Raw genomic sequence first — 21,743 nt, 5'->3', positions numbered from 1 at the left:
TTTTTTTTTTTTTTATATCAATTTAATTGTTATAAAATTCTAAAAAAAATTTTAATCTCTGTCAACTTCAGTGTCATAAATTATTTATTAAATTTTAATAAATATTTTTTAACAATTTAAAAATATTTATTAACTGTTAATAAATATTTATTTAAAATAAAAATCAATTTTATAAAATTATTCTAAATTATATATACAATTTTTCTCTATTAAATATTACATTTTTAAACTTTTTGGTTTATTGTACAGACACATGGCCTCGTAATTACTGAAAAAAATAATTTTATTTAATTATTCTTTAATTATAAATAAATAAATAAATATTTATGTAATTTAAATACCTTAAATACCGTCGCAAACCTTCCTGCGAACAACTTGACCACTCAGTGTTATATCTTTTGTTAACTGTAGACATTATATTATTATTTCCACATCCAACATCTCCATCATGATATAAACCGAATCTTTAAAAGAAAAAATTATTAATTAATTAATTTATTTATTTATTTATTAAAAATAAATAAATTTATTATTGCTTACAAGTGTCCCAATTCATGCGCTGCCGTCAAAGTGTCCTTAAAATCAGGCGTTTCGAAGATTATCGCTCCTCGCGATAATCTTTGAGTGAAATTGTCTACATTGCAAACTCCTCCGAGGGTAGATAGTCCAATTGTTGTTGAAAACAGCCCATTGTCTCGTGAACTAAAGAAGATATTTAAAAAAAAATTGTAACATTTTAATTATAATTATAATTTAAGTTTTAATTACTTACGGAGTCATTACTATAAATACATCGTAGGTATCTTCAGAAAATGTGTCTTTGTATTTGTATAGCCAAGAATCCATGCTAGATTTAACGTCTGTGTAATCTATACCGCCAAACCAGCTGAAGATACTCGAAGATTCTTTCAAAAATTCAAATACATCTGGATCCTATTTTAAAAAAATTAATTATTAAATTTTTTTTCTTAATATATAAAAAAAAAATTCTTCTAAAAATTTCCATGAATTTTTTTTTTTAATTTTCACATGGAAAATTTTTAATTTAATTTTTTTATAATTTTATTCAATATTAAATTTAATTTTTTCATAATTTTATTCAATTTTTAATTTAATTTTTTTCATAATTTTAATTAAGTATTTTGTTGAGAGTAAAAGCAAATTTTGATAGAGAAGAAATAAGAATTGTTTTAAAAATTAATTTTTGCTATATTCTTCCAAAAAAAAAAAAAAAAAAAAAAAAAAAAAAATTTCTGGAGAATAAAATTAAGGAAAAAAAATACTTTTATTTTAATAAGAAAAAGATCTAATATTATTAAAATAAAAGAAGAAATAAAATATTACATACTGTTGGAACCAAAACACCAGCAATGCTCAGCTTGAACTTGGGATTACTTAAAGGCGCATAAAGTTTATCAACGCCCTCCCAAAATGCATACAATCGACTGACAAGTTCATTTAAAGTATCAAAAGAAGCGTACAACTCATAATCGATAATGACTAAAATTTCTGGGTAAATTACATCCGGCGTAGGAGCGTGTGGCCTGACTGGTCTTTCGGTGGGTTCATAACCAAACCCTAAAATTAATAATTATTTTAATGAATTCAGGGTCTAAATTTTTTAAAATAAAAATAAAAAAATAAAGTTTTAAAAAAATTATAGATTTATGCTTACAGGTGCCTATACTGTTCCAAATTCCAAGACCAATTTCTTCTTCTGGAGGCTCATTTTTAACTTTACCGAGCATTTTAGCCACTCGGTTGTTGTCTACATTGCAGTACTGAAAGAAATAGAAGATTAATTATAATTAAAAATTTGAAATTGCTAAAAAGTAAAAAAAAAAAAAAAAAAAAAATACTTACTCTGCTTATTTCAACGGGCTCTTCAATGGAATTAGATGGAAGAGTTTGATAAACATTCCAAAATTTTGAAATTTTGCTTTTATCAAACAGCTGAAAATTTCGAAATTTAAAAAATTTTTATTTAAAAATTTTTTTTAGCCGGGTTAAAATACTTACCCCAATTTTAGTGTCTTTTATTAGACCAGAGTTGGTAGTTTTCAGCAAATGGACGGGAGTGTTCGAGTCGACAAGAAGACTTGTTACCTAAAAAAAAAAAAAATTAAATTTCCACTTTTATAATTTAGATGAAAAATATGAAAATATATCATACAAGCAAACTATTCGTAACGTGATTGGTCAAATATATCATAAGCATGAAAATATACGCAAATTCAAAACTCAGGCGCGCGCTTGCGCGCGCAAATTTGAATTCTAATTAATTATAAAGTTTATAAAAAAAAAAATCAAACTAAAAAATAAAAAATCAAATTAAAAAATAAAAAAATAAAAAATCAAAAATCAAAACTTACTTCTGCAATAAAAAGACCGCTTAAAATTAATAGCTTCATTTTTTTCAATCTGAGAACAACGATTCAAAGTTTACTGGCTCAAAATTTATGAGCGCTCATTTATATCATACAAAATTTTAAGGTCAAGATAAGAGTGTCACCTGAATTAATACAAAAAGTAGAACAAAAATAGAAGAAATTACAAAATAGCCCTAGATAGAGTGTAATGAAAGTGATAATCTCGATTATTTGTTTTCGTAGATATAATAAAACTAGATTATCTAGAAACGTCAATTAAAAAGTAGAGTAATAATTTTGTTACAAAATTTATTACTTTATTTACGACGTTACAAAAAAGAAAAATAACAATTACTGCAGATATAAATTACAAAATTATTTAGTACAATTCAAACAAAGTTTCTTAATTTTTTTAATCTTAATATGAGGCAGTATTTATATGCGTCTTCTTTTTAATGTTATTAATAATAATCATTTTTTACTAGGATTAATTTTTCGTGGATCAAACGTCGCGCTAGATTTGTTATGTCTCGACAAATGCAAATTTTGATCCTCCGGATTTGGATTATATTAAAATTTTAAATAATTTAATTTCTTCCCAACTTCAATTAAGAATAAATACAATCGTTAAAATTATAAAATTATAATTTCCCAATTTTTACGATTAATAATTAACAAAGACAGGACGGAAAATGTTAGTGGATGTTACAGAAAGGAAAATTGAAGAAATGATAACAATTACTGCAAACATAAATTACAAAACAGTTATTTATTATCATTTCCATTACACAGAAAAAAAATAAACTTGAATCAAGAAAATAATTTTGAAGAATTTCATCTTCTTGATTTAAATAGACAAATTCTTAAACTAAAAAGTTTTTCTTGGTTTAAGTAAATCTCACTGTTCAAGAATTTTTCGTCTTGATTCACGGCAATGAACTTCTTCAAATTTTCTTGGGTCAAGAATTTTTTTCTTGATTTAAACCAATTTTTTTTTTTTTTTTTTTTTTTTTTTTTCAGTGTACAAAATTAATATTCTTAAAAAATTTTTGTCTTGCCCATAACTTTTTAATGACTGCAATAAAAATAATGATATTAGTGAAATTATAAATTAATTTATTGAACTACATAAAAAAGCAGTTACAAAAATTAAATGCGAGATTTTTAATTAATTAGAATATTTATTAATAATTATTAATATTCAATAATAATAATAATTATTAATATAAATAACGAATCACTTGGCCATGTTTTCTCGTTGTTTTTTCTGTTTTTTGGTCTCGGGTTTTTCAATAGGAGCGGGTTTGACAAAAGGAATCTCCTCGCGGTATTTTTCAGGCATCCAATATTTCAGCGCCGTGGGAATTTTTATTCCCGTCTCCGTCTGGTTGACCTCCAAAATCGCACAAATTACACGCGTTGTCGCACACATCGTTGCATTCAGCATGTGGACGTAATCAACAGCTGTGTTCATTTTTTTTGTCTGTCCATACCTGGAATAAAAATATTTATTAGTTCAATTGATTAAATATTATTTTTAAATTACAAACCCAAAAATAATTCTTTTTAATTATATAAAAAAATTCAGTGCAGTAAAATTTATTAATATTTTAAATCAATTGTAATTTTAGAGAAAAATTACAAAAAAGGTTGTTTTTTTTTAATTTTGTAAAGTTAAAATTAAAATTAATTAAAAAAAATTTTTTTTTTTCATTGAAGAAATGAATAAAAATCCAAAAATTGCTCATAATGGTAATTTTTGGAAAAACAAAGAATTTGAAGCTTCGGGGTACTATGAAAAAAAAAATCTTAGCGCTTTGAATTTTTCAGGAATTTTAGAGGACACTTGGAGGTTGAAAAATTACCGACTTAATCCTTTGTTCATCCATTTTATCCAAAGTTATACCAAGTTATCCAAATATCTTTAATTATGCGAATTTTTGTCGTTTTTTCAGTTAAAGTTTTCTTTTTAAAATTGAAAAAAAATTTTTTTGACAAAAGCTATTCACAGTATCTTATAGAGAATATCGTGTAGTTTTAAAAACCGTCCTTCGATTTCCTATAAAAACTAGACACTTGGAGCTACAATTTGTTTTTTTTTTTTTTTTTTCTGTATGATCATTTTTCTCGGAGTTACAGCTCGTTGAAAATCACTCAAAAATTTCGAATTTTTTTTTATATTTCTTAATTTTTGTGACTAGTGTAATTTCTGAATTATAAATTAAATAAAATTAATAAAATAAATAAAATTACCGAACAAGTAAACGCCTGGCTTGATAATCCAGACAATTACTGCAAGAAACAAGTTCTCTAAAAGCTTTAGATCCCGGAAACCATGCTTCGAGATCCAACTTTTTCGAAGCAGCGTGATTCAGCGCCCCAGAAACAATATTAACAATCCTATAAGGAATTCCCAGCTCCTGATAAAACTCCTCTGCATTAGCAATCATCTCGTCCATCATCTCCCAAGATTTATTATCGTGCGGCGAGGTGAGGCAAAACTGCTCGACTTTATCAAACTGGTGAACCCGAAAGATTCCTCGTGTGTTGCGACCATGAGAGCCGGCCTCCTTGCGGAAGCAAGTCGAGAACCCGGCGTACCTAATAGGCAACTCACTCTCCGGGATCCACTCGTTGCGGTGGAAAGCCGCGATAGGCTGCTCCGAAGTCGCGATCAGATATTTTTCTTCGGTCTCTTCGCTGTCTCCGTCGCCTTTGCCGATCACCTTGTACAGCTCTTCGTCGAATTGAGCCAGCTGGGCGACCTCCTGCATCGCGTCCTTCAGCATGAAGAACGGGGTGTCCATGGGCTTGTACCCCTTGTCACTCAGCTTGCTTATCGCCAGTTGGATCAGTGCGTGCTTCAAGTGCACTGCTGGACCGGTTAAAAAGTACCCTCGGCTTCCGGATACTGCTGCTCCTCTTTCGCCGTCCATTCCGTCGATCATGTGGATCAGGTCGAAGTGGGAGTATTTTTTTTCCACTGTTGTGTCTCCGTATGTTCGCTCCACCTGCAATTTTTTTTTTTTTTTTTTTTTTTTTTTAGTTAAATTGATATTAAAAAATATTTTTATTAAAATTTTAAAATTATTAAAATTTTTTTATTGCATTATTTTTAAATAATAAATAAAAATCAATTTTTAAAAATTTGACATCTGACAAATCAATAAAAATTTTTTATTAATTTTTTAATCAATAAATTTTAGAAAAAAATTTATGAATCTAAAATTAGCCGACAAAAATTTTTATTTTTATTTTTATTAATTGAATTATCAATAAAAAAAATTTTTTTTTAAATTGCACGTGTAGTTTTTAAAATTTTTTACATGTGCAATTTTTTTGTAATAATTTTATTAATAAAAAAAGTTTAAAAGTCAACTAACTTAATTTTCATAAAAATTTCATCATCAGAAATTCCAAAAAATTAAAAATACAATTTTTTAAAACTAATTTTCTAAATTTAGTTTATTATTAAAAAATTAAAAACTTTTCATTTTTTTTTATAATTGATTTTTAATAAAAATAAAAAAAAAAAATGACTCCTAATTTTAGTTTTATAATTTTTTTAATTATATTAAAATCAGCTGACATTTTTTAAAATTTTATTGTAAATAAATAAAAAAAAATATTTTTTAAAAATTTGCACTTACAATTTTTTTATAAAAATTATTTTCACAAAAATTTAATTATTACAAAACACCAAAAAATTGACAGCTGTTTATTAATTAAAAAATACATACCCGATTTTCATCTTCGTCATTGCTGACAGGAACAGAAGCATCTAAATGATTCCCGACCTCTCTCAAAGCAGAATTTCTCTCCTGTTCGACTTTCTCCAGCTCCTCTTGATTTTTAATAATAGCCTCATCGATCAAGCTCCTGATTTTTTTGATCTTGAAGACTGTCAGCTCCCTAAGACTGTCCGCGTTGATGGCCTCCAAAGCACTATCAACACTCTCGGGCAAGGTGTCATCATCTCCGATGGGTTCTTTCTTTTTCATTTTCTCTCCGATAACATTGGAGCACAAATTTTTTAATTTATTATAATTATCCGCCCGATGACGGCATTGCCTCCAAGTCTTATCCTTCTCAATCACCAGGTTAACCAAGCCGACATCCTTGAACCGCTTCCGCTGGTTTTCTCTCACCAGCTCGACATTGGCTCCCTTATCCTTGCGAAATAAATCTAGGTCCAGCACCATTTGTATTTTTTTTAATTCAACAGATTTATTTTTCGCGTCTAGACGTGGTAAAAAATTTTTTAGATAAAATGTCGCACCGTATGTAAAAAAAACTCAAAAAACTTTGCGACGTCGCTGATGTTTCTGCGCCGTTACTCTGCGCATTCTACTGCCCGTCTTTTCTGCGCATTTTACTGCGCAACTTGTTCTGCGCAGACGCGGGAAAATTTTAAATTGAAAATTAAAAATTAAAATTTTTTTTGTAAAAAAGAGTTTTTTTTTTTTTTTAAATAATTTTTTAAATTATCAAAAAATAATTTTTTTTCACTCAAAAAATTCAAATAAATAAAAAAAAATTATTTAATATAAAATGTGATTTATTATTTGAGTAGAAAGTGTACTAAATAAATAAAATACAGAGAAAAAATAAAATTTTACGATTGATCCACTCGACGGCTCGGCTCTTGAAAAGGATTCAATCCAATGGCAAACATTATTCGCGTATAAGATCGATTTCTCGCCTCTAACGTAAACGTTATCTTGTGTCCTTTTTAACTAAGATAAATAATTTTTATTTTCTTTCTACTTTAGTTCGTTGAAGAGATATTAAATAATTTTCTGACGATGAATTAATAAATTTGTAAAGTAATTTATTGAATATCGCTTTTAATTTACTAATTTAATTATTGAATAATAAAATAGATTAATAGAGGGATATTAATAGTAAATTATTCACTTTTATTAACAAAATGTATGTTTCATTTAACAATGAATAGATAACGATGATAATAATTCAAAAATCATGATCCATTTTATTTAATATCACCACAAACGATAATTTTATTCAAGAAGAATGTAAATTTTTATCTATTACAAATCATTTGAATAATGGTATTATCATAATAAATAAAAAATCTCATTTGTACATCATACATAAAATATCTTGAAGAAAAATTTAAGTGATATTTAACGTTATTTTTCTCGCTTTAAAAAATAGAAAGTTATTTTGGTCTGATTTTAAGAATAAAAGCAAAAAAAAAATTTATAAATTTTTAAATAAATTAATTTCGTTAAAAAAATTTTTATATTTTTCAAAAGAAATTTTTTCTCTGGGATTTTTGAGCTAAAAATTCAAAAGTAATATCTAAAAAATAATTTAGAAATTTTTAAATGGATTTTTAGTGAAGAAATTTCTATAGAAAACGCAACGCCACCTGTTGATGATATTTTTAACTATGCGGTGGGTGGGAAGGTTGGCGCAACGAGCAGAGAGTGTGTGCTAACGCATGAGGGCAGCAAGGAGTTATTTACTGTTTAGAAATAAATAAATTTAAGTTGCAAAATGTTGAGAAAAATTTCTTTAAATTGGTTAAAATTTCAAGAAAATCTTTCGATTGATTTTTTAGGAAAAAATTATAAATTTATATTAAAAAAAAAAAGGATTGAGAAATTTTTAAATGGCTGTAACTTTTTAGCGCTCGATTTTGATTTGCTTGCCGGCATTCGAGGCTATTTTTTAAGTAAAAAAATAGTTTATTAGCTGTTGAGTCGATGGATCGAAGAATTTAAAAGTTATCTCAAAAAAAGGAGTATAAATTAAAAATTAGCTAGAATTTTTGTACTTTTCGTTCGATTTAGACTTGCTTGGCGGCATTCGACTTAGTTTTTTATGTCCAAAAAAGTGTCTCTGTCTGGAGTTGATTAGTCAAATATTTATAAAGTTAAAAACAATTGTATTTTGTTGGTGTTTTTGATATTTGTCTTTGATATTTTTTTCTCGGGCAAAGTCCGATTGACTTTAAAATCTAATCAGATCAAAGTCTCAATTAACACTTTCGACGGCCGTGGAGCTCATCTCAAGAAGGTTCGATTCCTCCTAAAGATATCCTGCGACAAATTTTATTTACATCTTTACACACGGCCGGACGTCCAGCCGGGAATAGTCGGATCAGCTTCCTAGGAGCTCAAAACCTGGAGATCTAATTAAAACTTTTATTCTCTAAATCGGACTGAAATGATTTCCTACTTTTCAAAATTCTTCTTTTTCAAAGCGAGAAGTTAAAAAACAGTCGCTAGACATGACAATCGTTGAACTCGGTCTTTTGATAAATTCACACCAGAAAGTGTGAATATCAGCCGAATAATGGCCTTTCAATATAATTTTGTATTCAGATATCAAACTTTGATATGTTTGACATATATTTGCATTGTCCTCGCCCGCCAGGGCGAGTAAAACTTTATTTTTCTCTCCCCACTCTGGATAAAAAAAAATATAAAATAATTAATCTAATAAATCAGGATGTATATATATTTTTGGAGAAAAAAAAAAGGCAGTAAATTGATTATATTTCTTCATTGCCCAGCAAATAAATCATAAAAGTGAATCACAATGTACGTAGGTGTTGAGAGCAAATAATCCATGAATTTTTTCAATTTGTATAAACACATATATATTTTTAGTTTGTCGAATTATAGCTTTTGTTAATTAAATTGCCAGTAATTATTTATTCTCTGTAGATACTTTCAGCAGATGATTTATTTAAATTTAATTACGAGTTTCATTACCCAATTACTGGACATATTAAACTTGAATTAATTATTTATGAGTTGAACCGACTTTTGAATAATTAATTTATTCTTCAATGATCTAATTTATTGTTAAGAAAAAAAAAAAAAGAAGCCGTGCAATAGATGTTTGAAATAAATCGTGAAAAATGATTAAGCTTCCATTTAAAAGCTCTCTTATGCATGTGACTAATCAATAACTTTTGTGAGTAAAAAAAAAAAAAACTAGCTCGGTATGGATTTGTATAATTTGTTTTATCCTACTCATTTCCTTTCCTATTAAGGATCTTTAGCTATTTTATAGTCTACATACTCAACTCCGTGGCACACTTTTTGTTTTTTTCTTCAATAAATATCGATTGATGACGTACTTGGGCATGGATTAAATGAATTATTGCCGGATGTCGTTAACTGATTGATGACCACGGCCATTCCTACTATTTTCTTCCTATTCTATTTCAATTTTTAATCCATTGATCATTATCATTACTCGCGGTTTATAAAATAGATTTGCTCGGTCTAGACAATGCCAGATTTAAAGATTTCATCAGAAAAGTTTCAACTTTTATTGAGTTTTCACTTTTAAATTCAATACAGTGGAAGAGAATCTTTAAAGCGGTTGAGCTTCGGGCCACTTTTTAAACTTTCCGCTCGATTTTTGAGCTTTAATTTAAATTCAAAATTTAGGTAAAAAAAAAAGAATGATTTTAAAAAGTAGGAAGTTATTTCGGAAGTGTTAATTGAGACTTCGATCTTATTAGATTTTAAAGTCAATCGAACTTTGCCCGAGAAAAATATATCAAAGACAAATAAAACACCAACAAAATACAATTGTTTTTAACTTTATAAATATTTGACTAATCAACTCCAGACAGAGACACTTTTTTGGACATAAAAAACTAAGTCGATAGCCGCCAAGCAAGTCTAAATCGAACGAAAAGTTCAAAAATTCTAGCCAATTTTTTTAATTTATACTCCTTTTTTTGAGATAACTTTTAAATTCTTCGATCCATCGACTCAACAGCTAATAAACTATTTTTTTACTTAAAAAATAGCCTCGAATGCCGGCAAGCAAATCAAAATCGAGCGCTAAAAAGTTACAGCCATTTAAAAATTTCTCAATCCTTTTTTTTTTTAATATAAATTTATAATTTTTTCCTAAAAAATCAATCGAAAGATTTTCTTGAAATTTTAACCAATTTAAAGAAATTCTTCTCAACATTTTGCAACTTAAATTTATTTATTTCTAAACAGTAAATAACTCCTTGCTGCCCTCGTGCGTTAGCACACACTCTCTGCTCGTTGCGCCAACCTTCCCACCCACCGCATAGTTAAAAATATCATCAACAGGTGGCGTTGCGTTTTCTATAGAAATTTCTTCACTAAAAATCCATTTAAAAATTTCTAAATTATTTTTTAGATATTACTTTTGAATTTTTAGCTCAAAAATCCCAGAGAAAAAATTTCTTTTGAAAAATATAAAAATTTTTTTAAAGAAATTTATTAATTAGAAATTTTTAATAATCTTCTTTCTTAGCTGAAGAAATAAAAATTTTTTTCTGACTAATTTTTTTTTTAGAAAAATTTTTTTTCTACATTTAAAAATAAAACAATTTTAGATAAGTTTGAAAATTTTTATTTAAAATCTAGAAAATTTTTTTTCAACAATAAAGTTACTGTGAGATAAATTTGTATTTCTTCAGCTAAAAATTAAAAAACAATAATTTTTTTTTTGTATGTATATATTTATTGTAAAATTCCGAACGGATGTAAATTCATCGATAATATTAAAGATAAAATTGCCCGAGGTAATGAACTAATTAACCCAGAAGTTACATAAGTAACGAAGATAACTAAATAAAATAGATTGGCGTGTAAGCTGGAAGTATATTAAAAAAAATAAAGTTAAATGAAGTAGATGTAAGGTGATTGAAGAATAATAAAGATAGTTGACTTTTGATTTGTACCAAAGGGCACCTGTGGAACCTGTGGCTCGAGTCAATGGATTCAAAAGTTTTAAAAGAGGGTTACCAGCTCAGCGAGGGGCGAGGAAGACCGTCGGAGGAAAAGAGGAGATGGAACTACCCTCGATTGGTTGACTCGAGTGTGGTGGGTTACGGGTTCAACGAGGGGATGAATCGCAATCGCCAGTTGCCGGCACTAGGGCTTATATATAAAAGCTCTGAGCTTGCGGGCTGCATATCGGTTCCTGACTTGTTTCGTGTGTCATCACTCCTTTCAAGTTTCATTTCTTTGAGTTTCCATCAACAAGTAAGTCTATTTATTCTAATTATAATTTATTTTATTTATTATTTACTATTTAATTTAATTTAATTTTATGTATGGGACTTTTATTATGTAAAACTATTGTACCATAGCGCAATTATTCACAAGTCCCTCGTGCAATTCCAAACTTCCTCAAAGTTGTTTTGTAGTTATCGCACTACTTTTTTTTTACTTATTATTGTTATTGTTATTGCTGTAACTTTTCTTCTTACTGACTTACTCCCAAGACTACTATTATTGTTGTACTTTCAATAGCTTTCAAAAGTTGTCTATTGTGTGAAAAAATCAATTTAATGTTAGAAAAAAATTTTTTTTTATTTTTAAAGATTTAAAAAATCAAATTTATTTCTAAAATTTCTCTTAAAAAATTTAAAAAATTAATTTTCCACATTTTTCTTGCTTTAGATAAATTTTTATCAATTTTAGATTTTTAGTAAACTAAAAAATAAAATTAAATCTTCACAGAAAAAAAAATTTACTAAAAAAATCAAATAAATAATTTTAAAGCATTTCATCTTCTCAAAAAATTTTTGAAAAATTTAAGTTTTTTTGGTTCTTTTTGCAATAACTTTTGAATGCGATAATTTTTCATATTTCTGTAATTCACATCTTAAAGCTTATTTAATAAGCTTTAATTTCCATGCTTAGTCATATTTTTAAATTAAATTTATCAAAAATTACAGCAAATTAAAAGTTAATTTTTTTATATTAATTAAAAAATCTACTTCAATTTTGGCGGGAATTGCTTTTTTTTCTTGATTTTTAAAATAATTTTTTTTTAAAGAATTTTTCTCCAGAGTAAAGCTTACATTTTTTTTTTAAATAAAAAATTTTTTGCACACTTTTAAAGACGTAAAATGATAAAATAATTTAATAAATTTGATCCTGTTGTATTTAAAAAATTCTATTTTCTTTTTAAATACTCCAAAAAATATTTTTCTAGTTAATTTTTATTAATATAAAAATTTTGAATAAATTATAGTTGAAAAAAAAAATTTTTTTTAATTTTTACAATAAAATAAATTAAATTTTAAATTTTAAACTTGTTAAAAATAATTTGATTAACTTTTTTAACCAATTATTTATTTTTCGTTTCCTTCAGAAGCTTTTTAACAGCTTTTGTGTCAACTAAACGATAAACAAAACATTTAATAGATAAAATCAACATGCATATTGTTGCTGAGTCTGCTGTCGGGGTTTTAAGACACTGACAAAGCAAAAGCTTGTTTCCTATCATTTATATCTTCATAATATATACATAATCCAAAATAATACTCATGTGTATTAACTAAAGTTACAGATACCAGATAATAAACCTCATAAATAAACTTTAAGTTAACTTATTTCATAAATTTCCCGCGGGCAGCTTTTATGATAAAAAAAACTCGGGCATTAAATCTTTTATTTGGTAAAAAAATTTTGTGCTTTAGGAGAAATAATTATTTTACTATCAAAGTCTTTTAAAAAGCACTATAAAAATTAATTATTAGAAAATAAGAGACTTTAATAATTTTATTAATAAAGTTTTTGTTCATACTTTTATTTAATACGCTGATAAAAAGATTTATTATTAACTATTAATAATTTAATTTATTTGACAATTATTTAATTAATTAAATTTTAATAAATATTTTTTAACATTAAATCGTATAATGTAAAAAAATTATTTAATAAAATTTAATAAAGCTTATTAAATATAAACAAATCCTTTTATCAGTGTACTTTAACTGCATAATCAAAACTAATGAAGCTACTTGATGTATTAAAAAATATAAAATAAATTATTTCGGTCTAATCCGGATTGTAAATCTCGGAGAAAAATTCAGCAGATTAGCGAAGCTTTTAAAAATTAAAGTAATTTATTAATTAATCAATATAAGGGATAAAAAAGATGCATTTTAAATGAGCGCTAAACAGGTCAAGTGTATCAGCATGATTTTTTTCTTTATTTTTCTTTAATGGCTCGCTCGAACGTAATTGAACGGGCAAGCGCCTAAAAAGAAAATAAGATGAAAAGTTCTCTCGGTCTTTCAGTTTTTCAGGGCGTTATAGATGATCACCGCACTTGAATAACGTGAGAAAATATCAACAATACGATGACTCCTATTCAATTTATACAAGATGTACAGGTGTCGAGGGCCCTGAACTAATGAATCGAATCTATTCGCTCTTTTATCACCCTGATAATATTTCAGTGTCATAAATAAATTGAATTTCTCGTAATATTTATTGTTTTTTTTTTTTTTTTTTTTTTGTTTTAACACGATTTTATTGTGGATTCATTTATGAACAGTAAAAGAAAAATTAAAGAGAAAAATTCTTTAAACGAAAATTCTTTTGATTTAAGTAGAAAAAATTTTTACACTGATAAAATCATTTATTTATAGTTAATAAGCTTTATTAACTGATTTTTTTAAATCGTAGAATTTAATAAATATTTATTAAATATTGACAAATTTTAGATTGACATTTTTTGAGATATAAACTCATTTCGATGTTACACCCATCGAGACCTTTCATTTAAGTACCCACATGGCATTTTTTATATATTTTATATATATATAGTATTTGTGGAATATATAAATATATAAAATATATGAAAATTTGATGTGGGTATTCAAATGAAAGGTCTTGATGAGTATAACATCAGGATGAGCTTATATTTTTAAAAATGTCATTAGTTAACAAAATACGTCATTCCTTAATTATTGACATTTTTTAAGATTCAAGCTCATTCTGATGTTAAGCTCATCGAGACCTTTCATTTAAGTACCCACATGGAATTTTTCATATATTTTATATATTTATATATTTATGAAATATATAAATATATAAAATATATAAAAAATTGATGTGGGTACTCAAATGAAAGGTCTCGATGAATGAAATGTAGGAATGAGCTTATATCTTTAAAAATGTCAATATTTTACGAGATGCAAGGTCACTTTTTTAACAAAATTTTTTTTTATTCTCTTAATAATGTAGATTAAAAAATGTTAAAAAATATATATCAAAATTAAATAAGTCAAATAATTGTCTTCAATAAATTAAAATATTCATAGTTAATAAATCCTCCTATCAGTCTATATTTTTTACACATCAAGTAGCTCCGCTGGTTTTGATTACGCTATTAAAGAACTTGTTATATTATCGTCATTAGTGTTTTAACAATTATAACAGTTAATGTCCAAACAACATTAAGGATAGTTAAACGTTCTGCTCGGTAATAACGACTAACGAGTACTTCGCAGGACATATACGTTTCTAGTTGCAAATGGAGAATCTATTGTTATTATATTATCGTCGTATTATAAAGTTTGTCAGTTGAGAGGACATCCATTCATTTATTCATTAATATTATCGCGTTTTATAAAATTGACAGCTCAATGAAATTTTTTTTTCAATTTCTAACTTCTAACTGGAACAAACTCGATTTCATATTTTTTTTTTTTTTTAACAAATAAAAATAATTAATTTCAGTCTGCGTTATTTTGGTTCGATCGATTTTATAAAAAGTTTTATAAGAATAATAATGATAATTTTGCCGTTCGACTTGTAAATGTTATCGGAAGCGCTAGTTTGTTTTGTCGACTTGAAGAAAAAAACTACCCCAGTAAAGGTAACTCAGTTTATTTCACCCCTAAGATTGTTTGTAAACTATTACTCAAGTAATATCTTTATTAAATAGTGAGTTTAAATATTTTTATCCAGCTTTTATGATAAATATTTGGGGTGTTTATGGGAAAGTTTTAACGCGCGGATTATAAAATCAGTTGGAAGTTTTTTTAAAGAATTAATAGAAATAATATTTATTTTTTTTTTAAGTTTAAGGCATTTTGAGGGAAATTTTTGAATTGGAATTAATAGTTTTGGGAAATTGGGAATTATTGATGATTATTTTGAGTGGCGCGAAAATTTTTTAAATTATTTTCATGAAATTAGATTGAAATAAATTAATTTTGGTAAATTTTAATAAATTTTAGTAAGTTTTATCGAATTTTATGAATTTTTATTAAATTTTATAGACTTTTATAAGTTTTTATAAATTTTTATGGAATTTTATTAATTTTTTTATAAAATTCTTCAGAATTTCACGAATTTTTATTAAATTTCATGAAATTTTGTAAAGTTTTATCGAATTTCATGAGTTTTTGTGAAATCTTATCGAATTTTAAGAATTAAAATTTATTTTTATATTATAAAAAAAAAAAAAGGAATAAATTATAAAATTATTAAAAAATGATATTTTGTATTTTATATCAAATTTTATCGTTAAAGAAATTAATATTTAAATAATTAAAAATTTTATTAATTAAATCAATAAATGTTAAAGTTATTTCAATAAAAAAAATTAGGACTAAAGTTGACCCTAAAGGCCATCCCTGCAACTTCCATACGTTTCACTAATTTTTTTGTTTTTAAATTATCCGAGCTCAGAAAAAATAATTTTTTTAAAAATTCTAAATTTCTAAAAAAATAATAAACTAATCAACTGTTTAGCCTAAGAACCTTGAAGGAAATAAAAAAAAAAAAAACGAATCGATTCTTATATTTTATAACAATCATAAAAATGAATGATAATCATAATTTTTATATCACCTCAATTTTTTCCATCGAAAATAGAAAATCAATTATAATTAATATTTGACATTTTCTCTTTGGCCATACAATCACACTCTTTTAATCATAAATATTCCACGAGAGAAAGAGTCCGATCAAATAAAATAATTCCTATGAAATTAATTTTAATTTAGATTAAAAATTTTTTTAATAAAATTTTTTCGGGCGTCAAAAAAATAAATAAATAAATAAACCACAACAACAATAAGAAGATAAGACATATAACTGAAAACGTAAGCTTGTTATATCTGTATACTCCCTAGTGCATCGTATCGCGTAACTACCCTCTCCCCCTAAGAACAGTTTGAGTACAGGATCCTAAATTGAGTTGAGTTGACTTAACAACTTTATATTTATATTTTTTCTTCTGAAACTATTTATTAAACTTTTTTACTGTCTTGTGGGTATTTATTTCTTCTTGAATGAAACCATTATCCTCCGCAAATAAATTACCCGAGGTATCAATTATTCACAAGAACAAATGTTAATTATAATTAAAAGCTCTTTTAATTTTTTTTTTTTTTTAATTATTTATTGCTTAAACACTAAACTTTAATAATTCCAGAGATTCCAGAATGTGTATCGCAATTTCAAAGCGATTTTATGTAATACCGCTGCGATAAACCTCCAGACAAGGGAAAATACTTGAGAGTATACGTATATAACTATTCGTCAGTCCACTCTTTATTATTTTATATTTTATTAACAAACTTTAAATTGTATTTCAAACTCCTATCGTATAAAATAACTTGTCAATTTTTTTTTTACTCTCATTCCGACTTTGATTAATTACCACAATCAATAAATAACGCAGTTTATACTTTGATAACTCGGATAATTATTTATTAATCCCCAAAAATAATTAAAGAAGAAATTTTATTAGTATTGAAGTTTGAATTGAATTTTATTTAAAAGTTTAAACAATATCTAATCAAGCAAGTATAGATAATATGTTAATAGTTTGTAAACCTCGAGAATTTAGGTAGGAAACAGGAGATTTAGTTGCGAATGTGCAAATGTCATGTTTCCTAGAGGATATATCATTCGAGTAATTACTTGCGGAAGTAACTAAATCGACTCTCTAATGCCGTAAAACTATTTCCAAATAAATATAATTAATCTTTAGACAAACTTTATTTAAGGGTTAATTAGAAATAGGTCAAATTTTTTTGGAAATAAAAAAAAAAATTATTTAGAAATTTTTAAATGGATTTTTTTAACTATGCGCAATTTAAGTTGCAAAATGTTGAGAAGAATTTCTTTAAATTGGTTAAAATTTCAAGAAAATCTTTCGATTGATTTTTTAGGAAAAAATTATAAATTTATATTAAAAAAAAAAAGGATTGAGAAATTTTTAAATGGCTGTAACTTTTTAGCGCTCGATTTTGATTTGCTTGCCGGTATTCGAGGCTATTTTTTAAGTAAAAAAATAGTTTATAATTTGTTGAGTCAATGGATCGAAGAATTTAAAAGTTATCTCAAAAAAAGGAGTATAAATTAAAAATTGGTTAGAATTTTTGAACTTTTCGTTCGATTTAGACTTGCTTGGCGGCATTCGACTTAGTTTTTTAAGTCCAAAAAAGTGTCTCTGTCTGGAGTTGATTAGTCAAATATTTATAAAGTTAAAAAACAATTGTATTTTGTTGGTGTTTTATTTGTTTTTGATATTTTTTTCTCAGGCAAAGTACGATTGACTTTAAAATCTAATCAGATCGAAGTCTCAATTAACACTTCCAAAACACTTCCTACTTTTTAAAATCATTCTTTTTCAACCCATGAAGTTAATAAAATTAATTGCACGAATGATAAGCGATTAATAGCATTTCGTCATAACTAAGAATGCAATAATCAAATATTTCGTGGTGTTTGCATCAAACCAGAGGCACATAGCCACCTCGTTATAATTGAATTCATTTCATTTATCATCCTAATATTTAATATACATTTGTTTGCGCAACATGTGTTTGACATTTTATAACAAAGTTCTGTGATATTAAATACTATTTTTAATAACATTTGTTTATTTTCGTGAAATTTAATGCTTTTTAATTTTAACTTCATATTAATATCAATTTTCAAAGAACTTTTGTAAATTACAATCAAACTTCAGAATTTACATGTGTTTAATTTTTGTTTTTTTTTTTTTTTTTTTAGGTCACAATTTTATAAATAAATTTTAAATAGAATTACGTAAAATGCGAATAAGAGAAAATTTTTTATTATAAAAATTATAAGTAATAAAAAGCGAAAAGGGTATAACTAGAATAAGTAAAGTAGTTACGTAAATAAAAATAAAATAAGCATTCTTATTTCACGGGTACTTGGGTATTAATTACCCCACGTGTACGCAGTTTTGTTGTAAATAAAATTAAAATGAACAAACAAACGGCAAACAGCGTGAAAGAAAACCGCGAGTGTAAAAGGTGAAGGGGAACTAAAGAAAAAAAATTATATTTTTCTTTCTTTATAAAAAGGATACGTGGGTGTTAGTTTATAATTGTTATTATTTATAAATAAAATATGGAAAAAAATTTTTATTCATAAATCGTATTTAATAAATAATTTATTAACTGTTAATAAATCCTATAATGTTAAAAAATTATTTATTAATAGTTAATAAAGTTTATTAAATATAAACAAATGCTTCTATCAGTGTAAAAATTTTTTACTCTGTAAAATTCAAATAAAAAGCTCAACGCGCACTGTATGATACAAGATTAAACTATCTTGAAGGATATATTTATAACCTGGTAAAAAACAATTCTCTTTATAGTATTAAAGTTTGTTATGAGAGTAATCTAGACCCTCTGATGTATTCCGTTAAAAAAGCAGTGACCTCTTGATCCAAGAAGGGTAATGCGGGCTGATACCTTTTATTACCCAAATAAAATCTTACTGAGGGCTTTTTTTCGATTTATCTTCTCAGACTTAATTATTGATGATTGATACTTTAAAAATTTACTTAAAAAATAAAGCAAAAAAAATAATTTCAAGATATTGAGAGAAAATAAAGTGACGGCATGATAAGACAATAAAGTTAAACGACTCGAGTCATAACTCGCAATTGAACTTTAAATTAAATTTAAATTTTAATACCGTTATTATACAGAGCTTTATTTTAAAAATAAATATATTTTAATTAACATTGTTTGTTTTATTAAATCCGGTTAATCAGCGCGATATTGTCATATCATCAGTCGTCAAGTTAATAACAATTATAATTAAGCTGATTATGATTGAATAAGAGTATTAAATTCATTATCAATAATTATTTTAGAGTCAAAGTCAATTGAATTCTTTTTAAAAAAATATTTTATGCTTTTTTAGTTTATTAAAATGGTTTTTTTTCTTTCTTTGGAATACTTTGACGGGATAACACGAGCTAGTGACATGAGATAATTTAATCCCCTGCAAAATGGTATAATGGCCGTCATTTGTAACTCAATATCGTCCTTTGATCTTTTGTCACACGTTAAATAATCTGGACAATATTTTTGACATAAAAGATACTTTATAACTTTGGATTCTAATGATTTATAATCTGTTGGAATTTTTTTAACTTAACCCGGTTTGAAAAAGAATAATTTTATCACTTATTTTGTCTGAAAGTCAAAGAAATTAAAGTTATTTTAAAAATAAATTTGAAAAACATTATTGAAGATAAATATAATCCTCAGTTGTGTATATGGTCACTCATTTCTTATCTTAGCGAACCCATTTGCACCCTCAGCCCTTAAGGCAAGTCAACTGGCAAACTTAATATAATATAATATAATATAATATAAGTAAACTCCGACTTTTATTCCGTGTACTTTCTGGATAATGTCGAGTATAACTTAACTTCAATAGCGGTATTTTATTATTTATTAACTCCTTTAACGGCCCGATAAAACAAACTTATACTTTTGGAAAATAACTTTATTTAATCAACCGGGCTTATTAAAACTTATTCTCCTCTAATAAATATTTTTTATTTTTCAGATCCCGGCACTAAACAAGAGCCATCAAAATGCAGAAACAATTAACATTGGTATTGTTCCTTTTCGCCACTGTAACTGTAATTACAGTTATCGATTCTATAGAAGCTGCACCTTTTTCTCCGTAAGTTTTAATTTTTTTTATTACTACTCCACAAAAAAATAAATTTTTAATAATACTTTATTACCTGCATGATGATTTATCAACGGGTCAAAATTACACTCGGTAATTGACTAATTGGCTTTTTAGCAACAAACTCGTTAAAGAAATTACAAAGCGCCAATTAAAATAACTCGCCACTGGATTTTTTTTCCACTTTGCTAATTGAAATTCATCTGACAAATCCATTATCATTATTATTTAATTACTGGTAACACTATAAAAAAAAAATGTAGATTAATTGTTTTATTTTATATATATATATATATATATATATATATATATATATATATATATTTTTTTTTTTTTTTTTTTTTTTTTTTTTTTCAGAGAACGGCAACTTTATTTGGACCAATTGGAAGATGATCCTCAGTCATTTTACGAATTGATTGCACAGTATAACAAACTCAAAGAATTGGAAAAGTGAGTTGTAAATTTTTTTATGTATATTATCAAGAGAATAAGAAAATTTTTTTCAACAAATAAAATACAGAAAAATTATTAAAAAAATTTTTTTTTAGATTTAAAAAATTAAAAATTAATTTGATAATTTTAATATTACTTACTTTATTTATTTTCATTTCAGCAAACGGGCTTACGGACTTGATTTTGGACTAAGTCGCGGATTCAGCGGATCCCAAACCGCAAAACATTTGATGGGTATGGCAGCTGCCAATTATGCAAATGGACCCGGACGGAGGCGTCGCTCCGAGCAGGCGTAAATTTAGTCACAACAATATTACCTTAAATGTGAAGAAAATTTTAAAAATCAACGCTTCTGCACCTGAAAAAAAAAAAAAAAAAAAGTAAATAAACAGAACAAAATACCTCATTTTTTGTGATATTAAAATCAAGACATTTTAGAATTTTTTAAATTATTATTAAAAATTTAAAAAACTGTCAAATGTCAGCTGATTTCAGTATCATAATTTTTTTAGCTCTCTATATTTATTTCTTCTTGTCTAGAGTGTATTTGTTAGCATAAATTAAAAAAATAATCAAAATTGAAGCACATATTGATTAATATTTGTCAAAAGCACCGTTGAAATGTCAAATTTTGTCAATTCTAGTCCGACATTGTACACTTTAGAGTTGTAGATTTTTTTAGGTTATGTTACCGCAACAAATTATTTTTAACAATAATTATTTTTCCCGAAAAAACAGTATTAATATATTTTATAATAAATCTCTAGTGTACTGCTCATATTTCATTATTTTTATTTATTATATAAATTGTTATTAACTATCTGTATTTATTAAAGCAATGAGTAATAAAAATGTGGGCATAGTAATAAATAAAACTTTAAATCTTGACGGAATTATTTGAATGTAATAAAATTTTAACGTGCGCTCTATGTACCATATTAATGTCAACCTCTAAAATATATTATATCTGTATCTAATAAATGTTACACTTTAATCCAGTGCTATAATACTGTCTATTTCTTCACAAGCCGCCATTTTATTTATTGTATCTACTGAAGTTAGCTGACAACTGTCAAATTTAAAAATTTTTTAAAATTACTTTTAAAAATTTCCACTAATTATTTTGTTTAATTTTTAAATATATAATTTTTTTATTAAA

General features: G+C 25.8%; 3 protein-coding genes across 3 annotated transcripts; 1 reads left to right on the top strand and 2 right to left on the bottom strand.

The window, feature by feature from the left end:
* Positions 1-61: 61 nt before the first annotated feature.
* Positions 62-20,866, bottom strand: LOC141527974 (A disintegrin and metalloproteinase with thrombospondin motifs like). The gene is made up of 10 exons (XM_074243776.1): positions 20,725-20,866; positions 20,187-20,375; positions 2,020-2,106; positions 1,864-1,953; positions 1,676-1,781; positions 1,349-1,578; positions 773-933; positions 541-702; positions 342-464; positions 62-268 (listed from the first exon to the last, which is right to left on the bottom strand). Exons 2-10 carry the CDS (start codon positions 20,190-20,192, stop codon positions 217-219), a joined length of 1,017 nt encoding a protein of 338 aa, XP_074099877.1. The 5' UTR covers positions 20,193-20,375; positions 20,725-20,866; the 3' UTR covers positions 62-216.
* Serrs (Seryl-tRNA synthetase) lies at positions 3,465-6,678 on the bottom strand. The gene is made up of 3 exons (XM_074243769.1): positions 6,110-6,678; positions 4,623-5,380; positions 3,465-3,862 (listed from the first exon to the last, which is right to left on the bottom strand). Exons 1-3 carry the CDS (start codon positions 6,569-6,571, stop codon positions 3,607-3,609), a joined length of 1,476 nt encoding a protein of 491 aa, XP_074099870.1. The 5' UTR covers positions 6,572-6,678; the 3' UTR covers positions 3,465-3,606.
* On the top strand, positions 11,062-21,591 carry Dh31 (diuretic hormone class 2). Its single transcript, XM_074243787.1, has 4 exons — positions 11,062-11,386; positions 20,003-20,122; positions 20,489-20,581; positions 20,745-21,591. Exons 2-4 carry the CDS (start codon positions 20,031-20,033, stop codon positions 20,878-20,880), a joined length of 321 nt encoding a protein of 106 aa, XP_074099888.1. The 5' UTR covers positions 11,062-11,386; positions 20,003-20,030; the 3' UTR covers positions 20,881-21,591.
* The last annotated feature ends 152 nt before the right edge of the window (positions 21,592-21,743 follow it).

Source organism: Cotesia typhae, unplaced genomic scaffold, assembly GCF_013202065.1.
Source record: "Cotesia typhae breed Kobodo isofemale line unplaced genomic scaffold, CoteBio_Ctyphae contig_413, whole genome shotgun sequence".
Taxonomy (NCBI): Eukaryota; Metazoa; Arthropoda; class Insecta; order Hymenoptera; family Braconidae; genus Cotesia; species Cotesia typhae.
The sequence above is the reverse complement of the archived record's forward strand: the minus strand, read 5'-3'. Positions and strand labels throughout refer to the sequence as shown.

Excerpts from the sequence above, each read along its gene's own strand:
- LOC141527974 (XM_074243776.1), bottom strand. Across the intron at positions 703-772 it reads GTATTTATAGTAATGACTCC|TTCACGAGACAATGGGCTGT; the intron begins GTAAGTAATTAA and ends TATCTTCTTTAG. Across the intron at positions 465-540 it reads GCGCATGAATTGGGACACTT|ATTCGGTTTATATCATGATG; the intron begins GTAAGCAATAAT and ends TTTCTTTTAAAG.
- Dh31 (XM_074243787.1), top strand. The coding sequence starts at position 20,031 with ATGCAGAAACAATTAACATTGGTATTGTTCCTTTTCGCCACTGTAACT. Across the intron at positions 20,123-20,488 it reads GAAGCTGCACCTTTTTCTCC|AGAACGGCAACTTTATTTGG; the intron begins GTAAGTTTTAAT and ends TTTTTTTTTCAG. Across the intron at positions 20,582-20,744 it reads AAACTCAAAGAATTGGAAAA|CAAACGGGCTTACGGACTTG; the intron begins GTGAGTTGTAAA and ends TTTTCATTTCAG.
- Serrs (XM_074243769.1), bottom strand. The coding sequence starts at position 6,571 with ATGGTGCTGGACCTAGATTTATTTCGCAAGGATAAGGGAGCCAATGTC. Across the intron at positions 5,381-6,109 it reads ATGACGAAGATGAAAATCGG|GTGGAGCGAACATACGGAGA; the intron begins GTATGTATTTTT and ends AAAAAATTGCAG. Across the intron at positions 3,863-4,622 it reads GCCAGGCGTTTACTTGTTCG|GTATGGACAGACAAAAAAAA; the intron begins GTAATTTTATTT and ends TTTTTATTCCAG.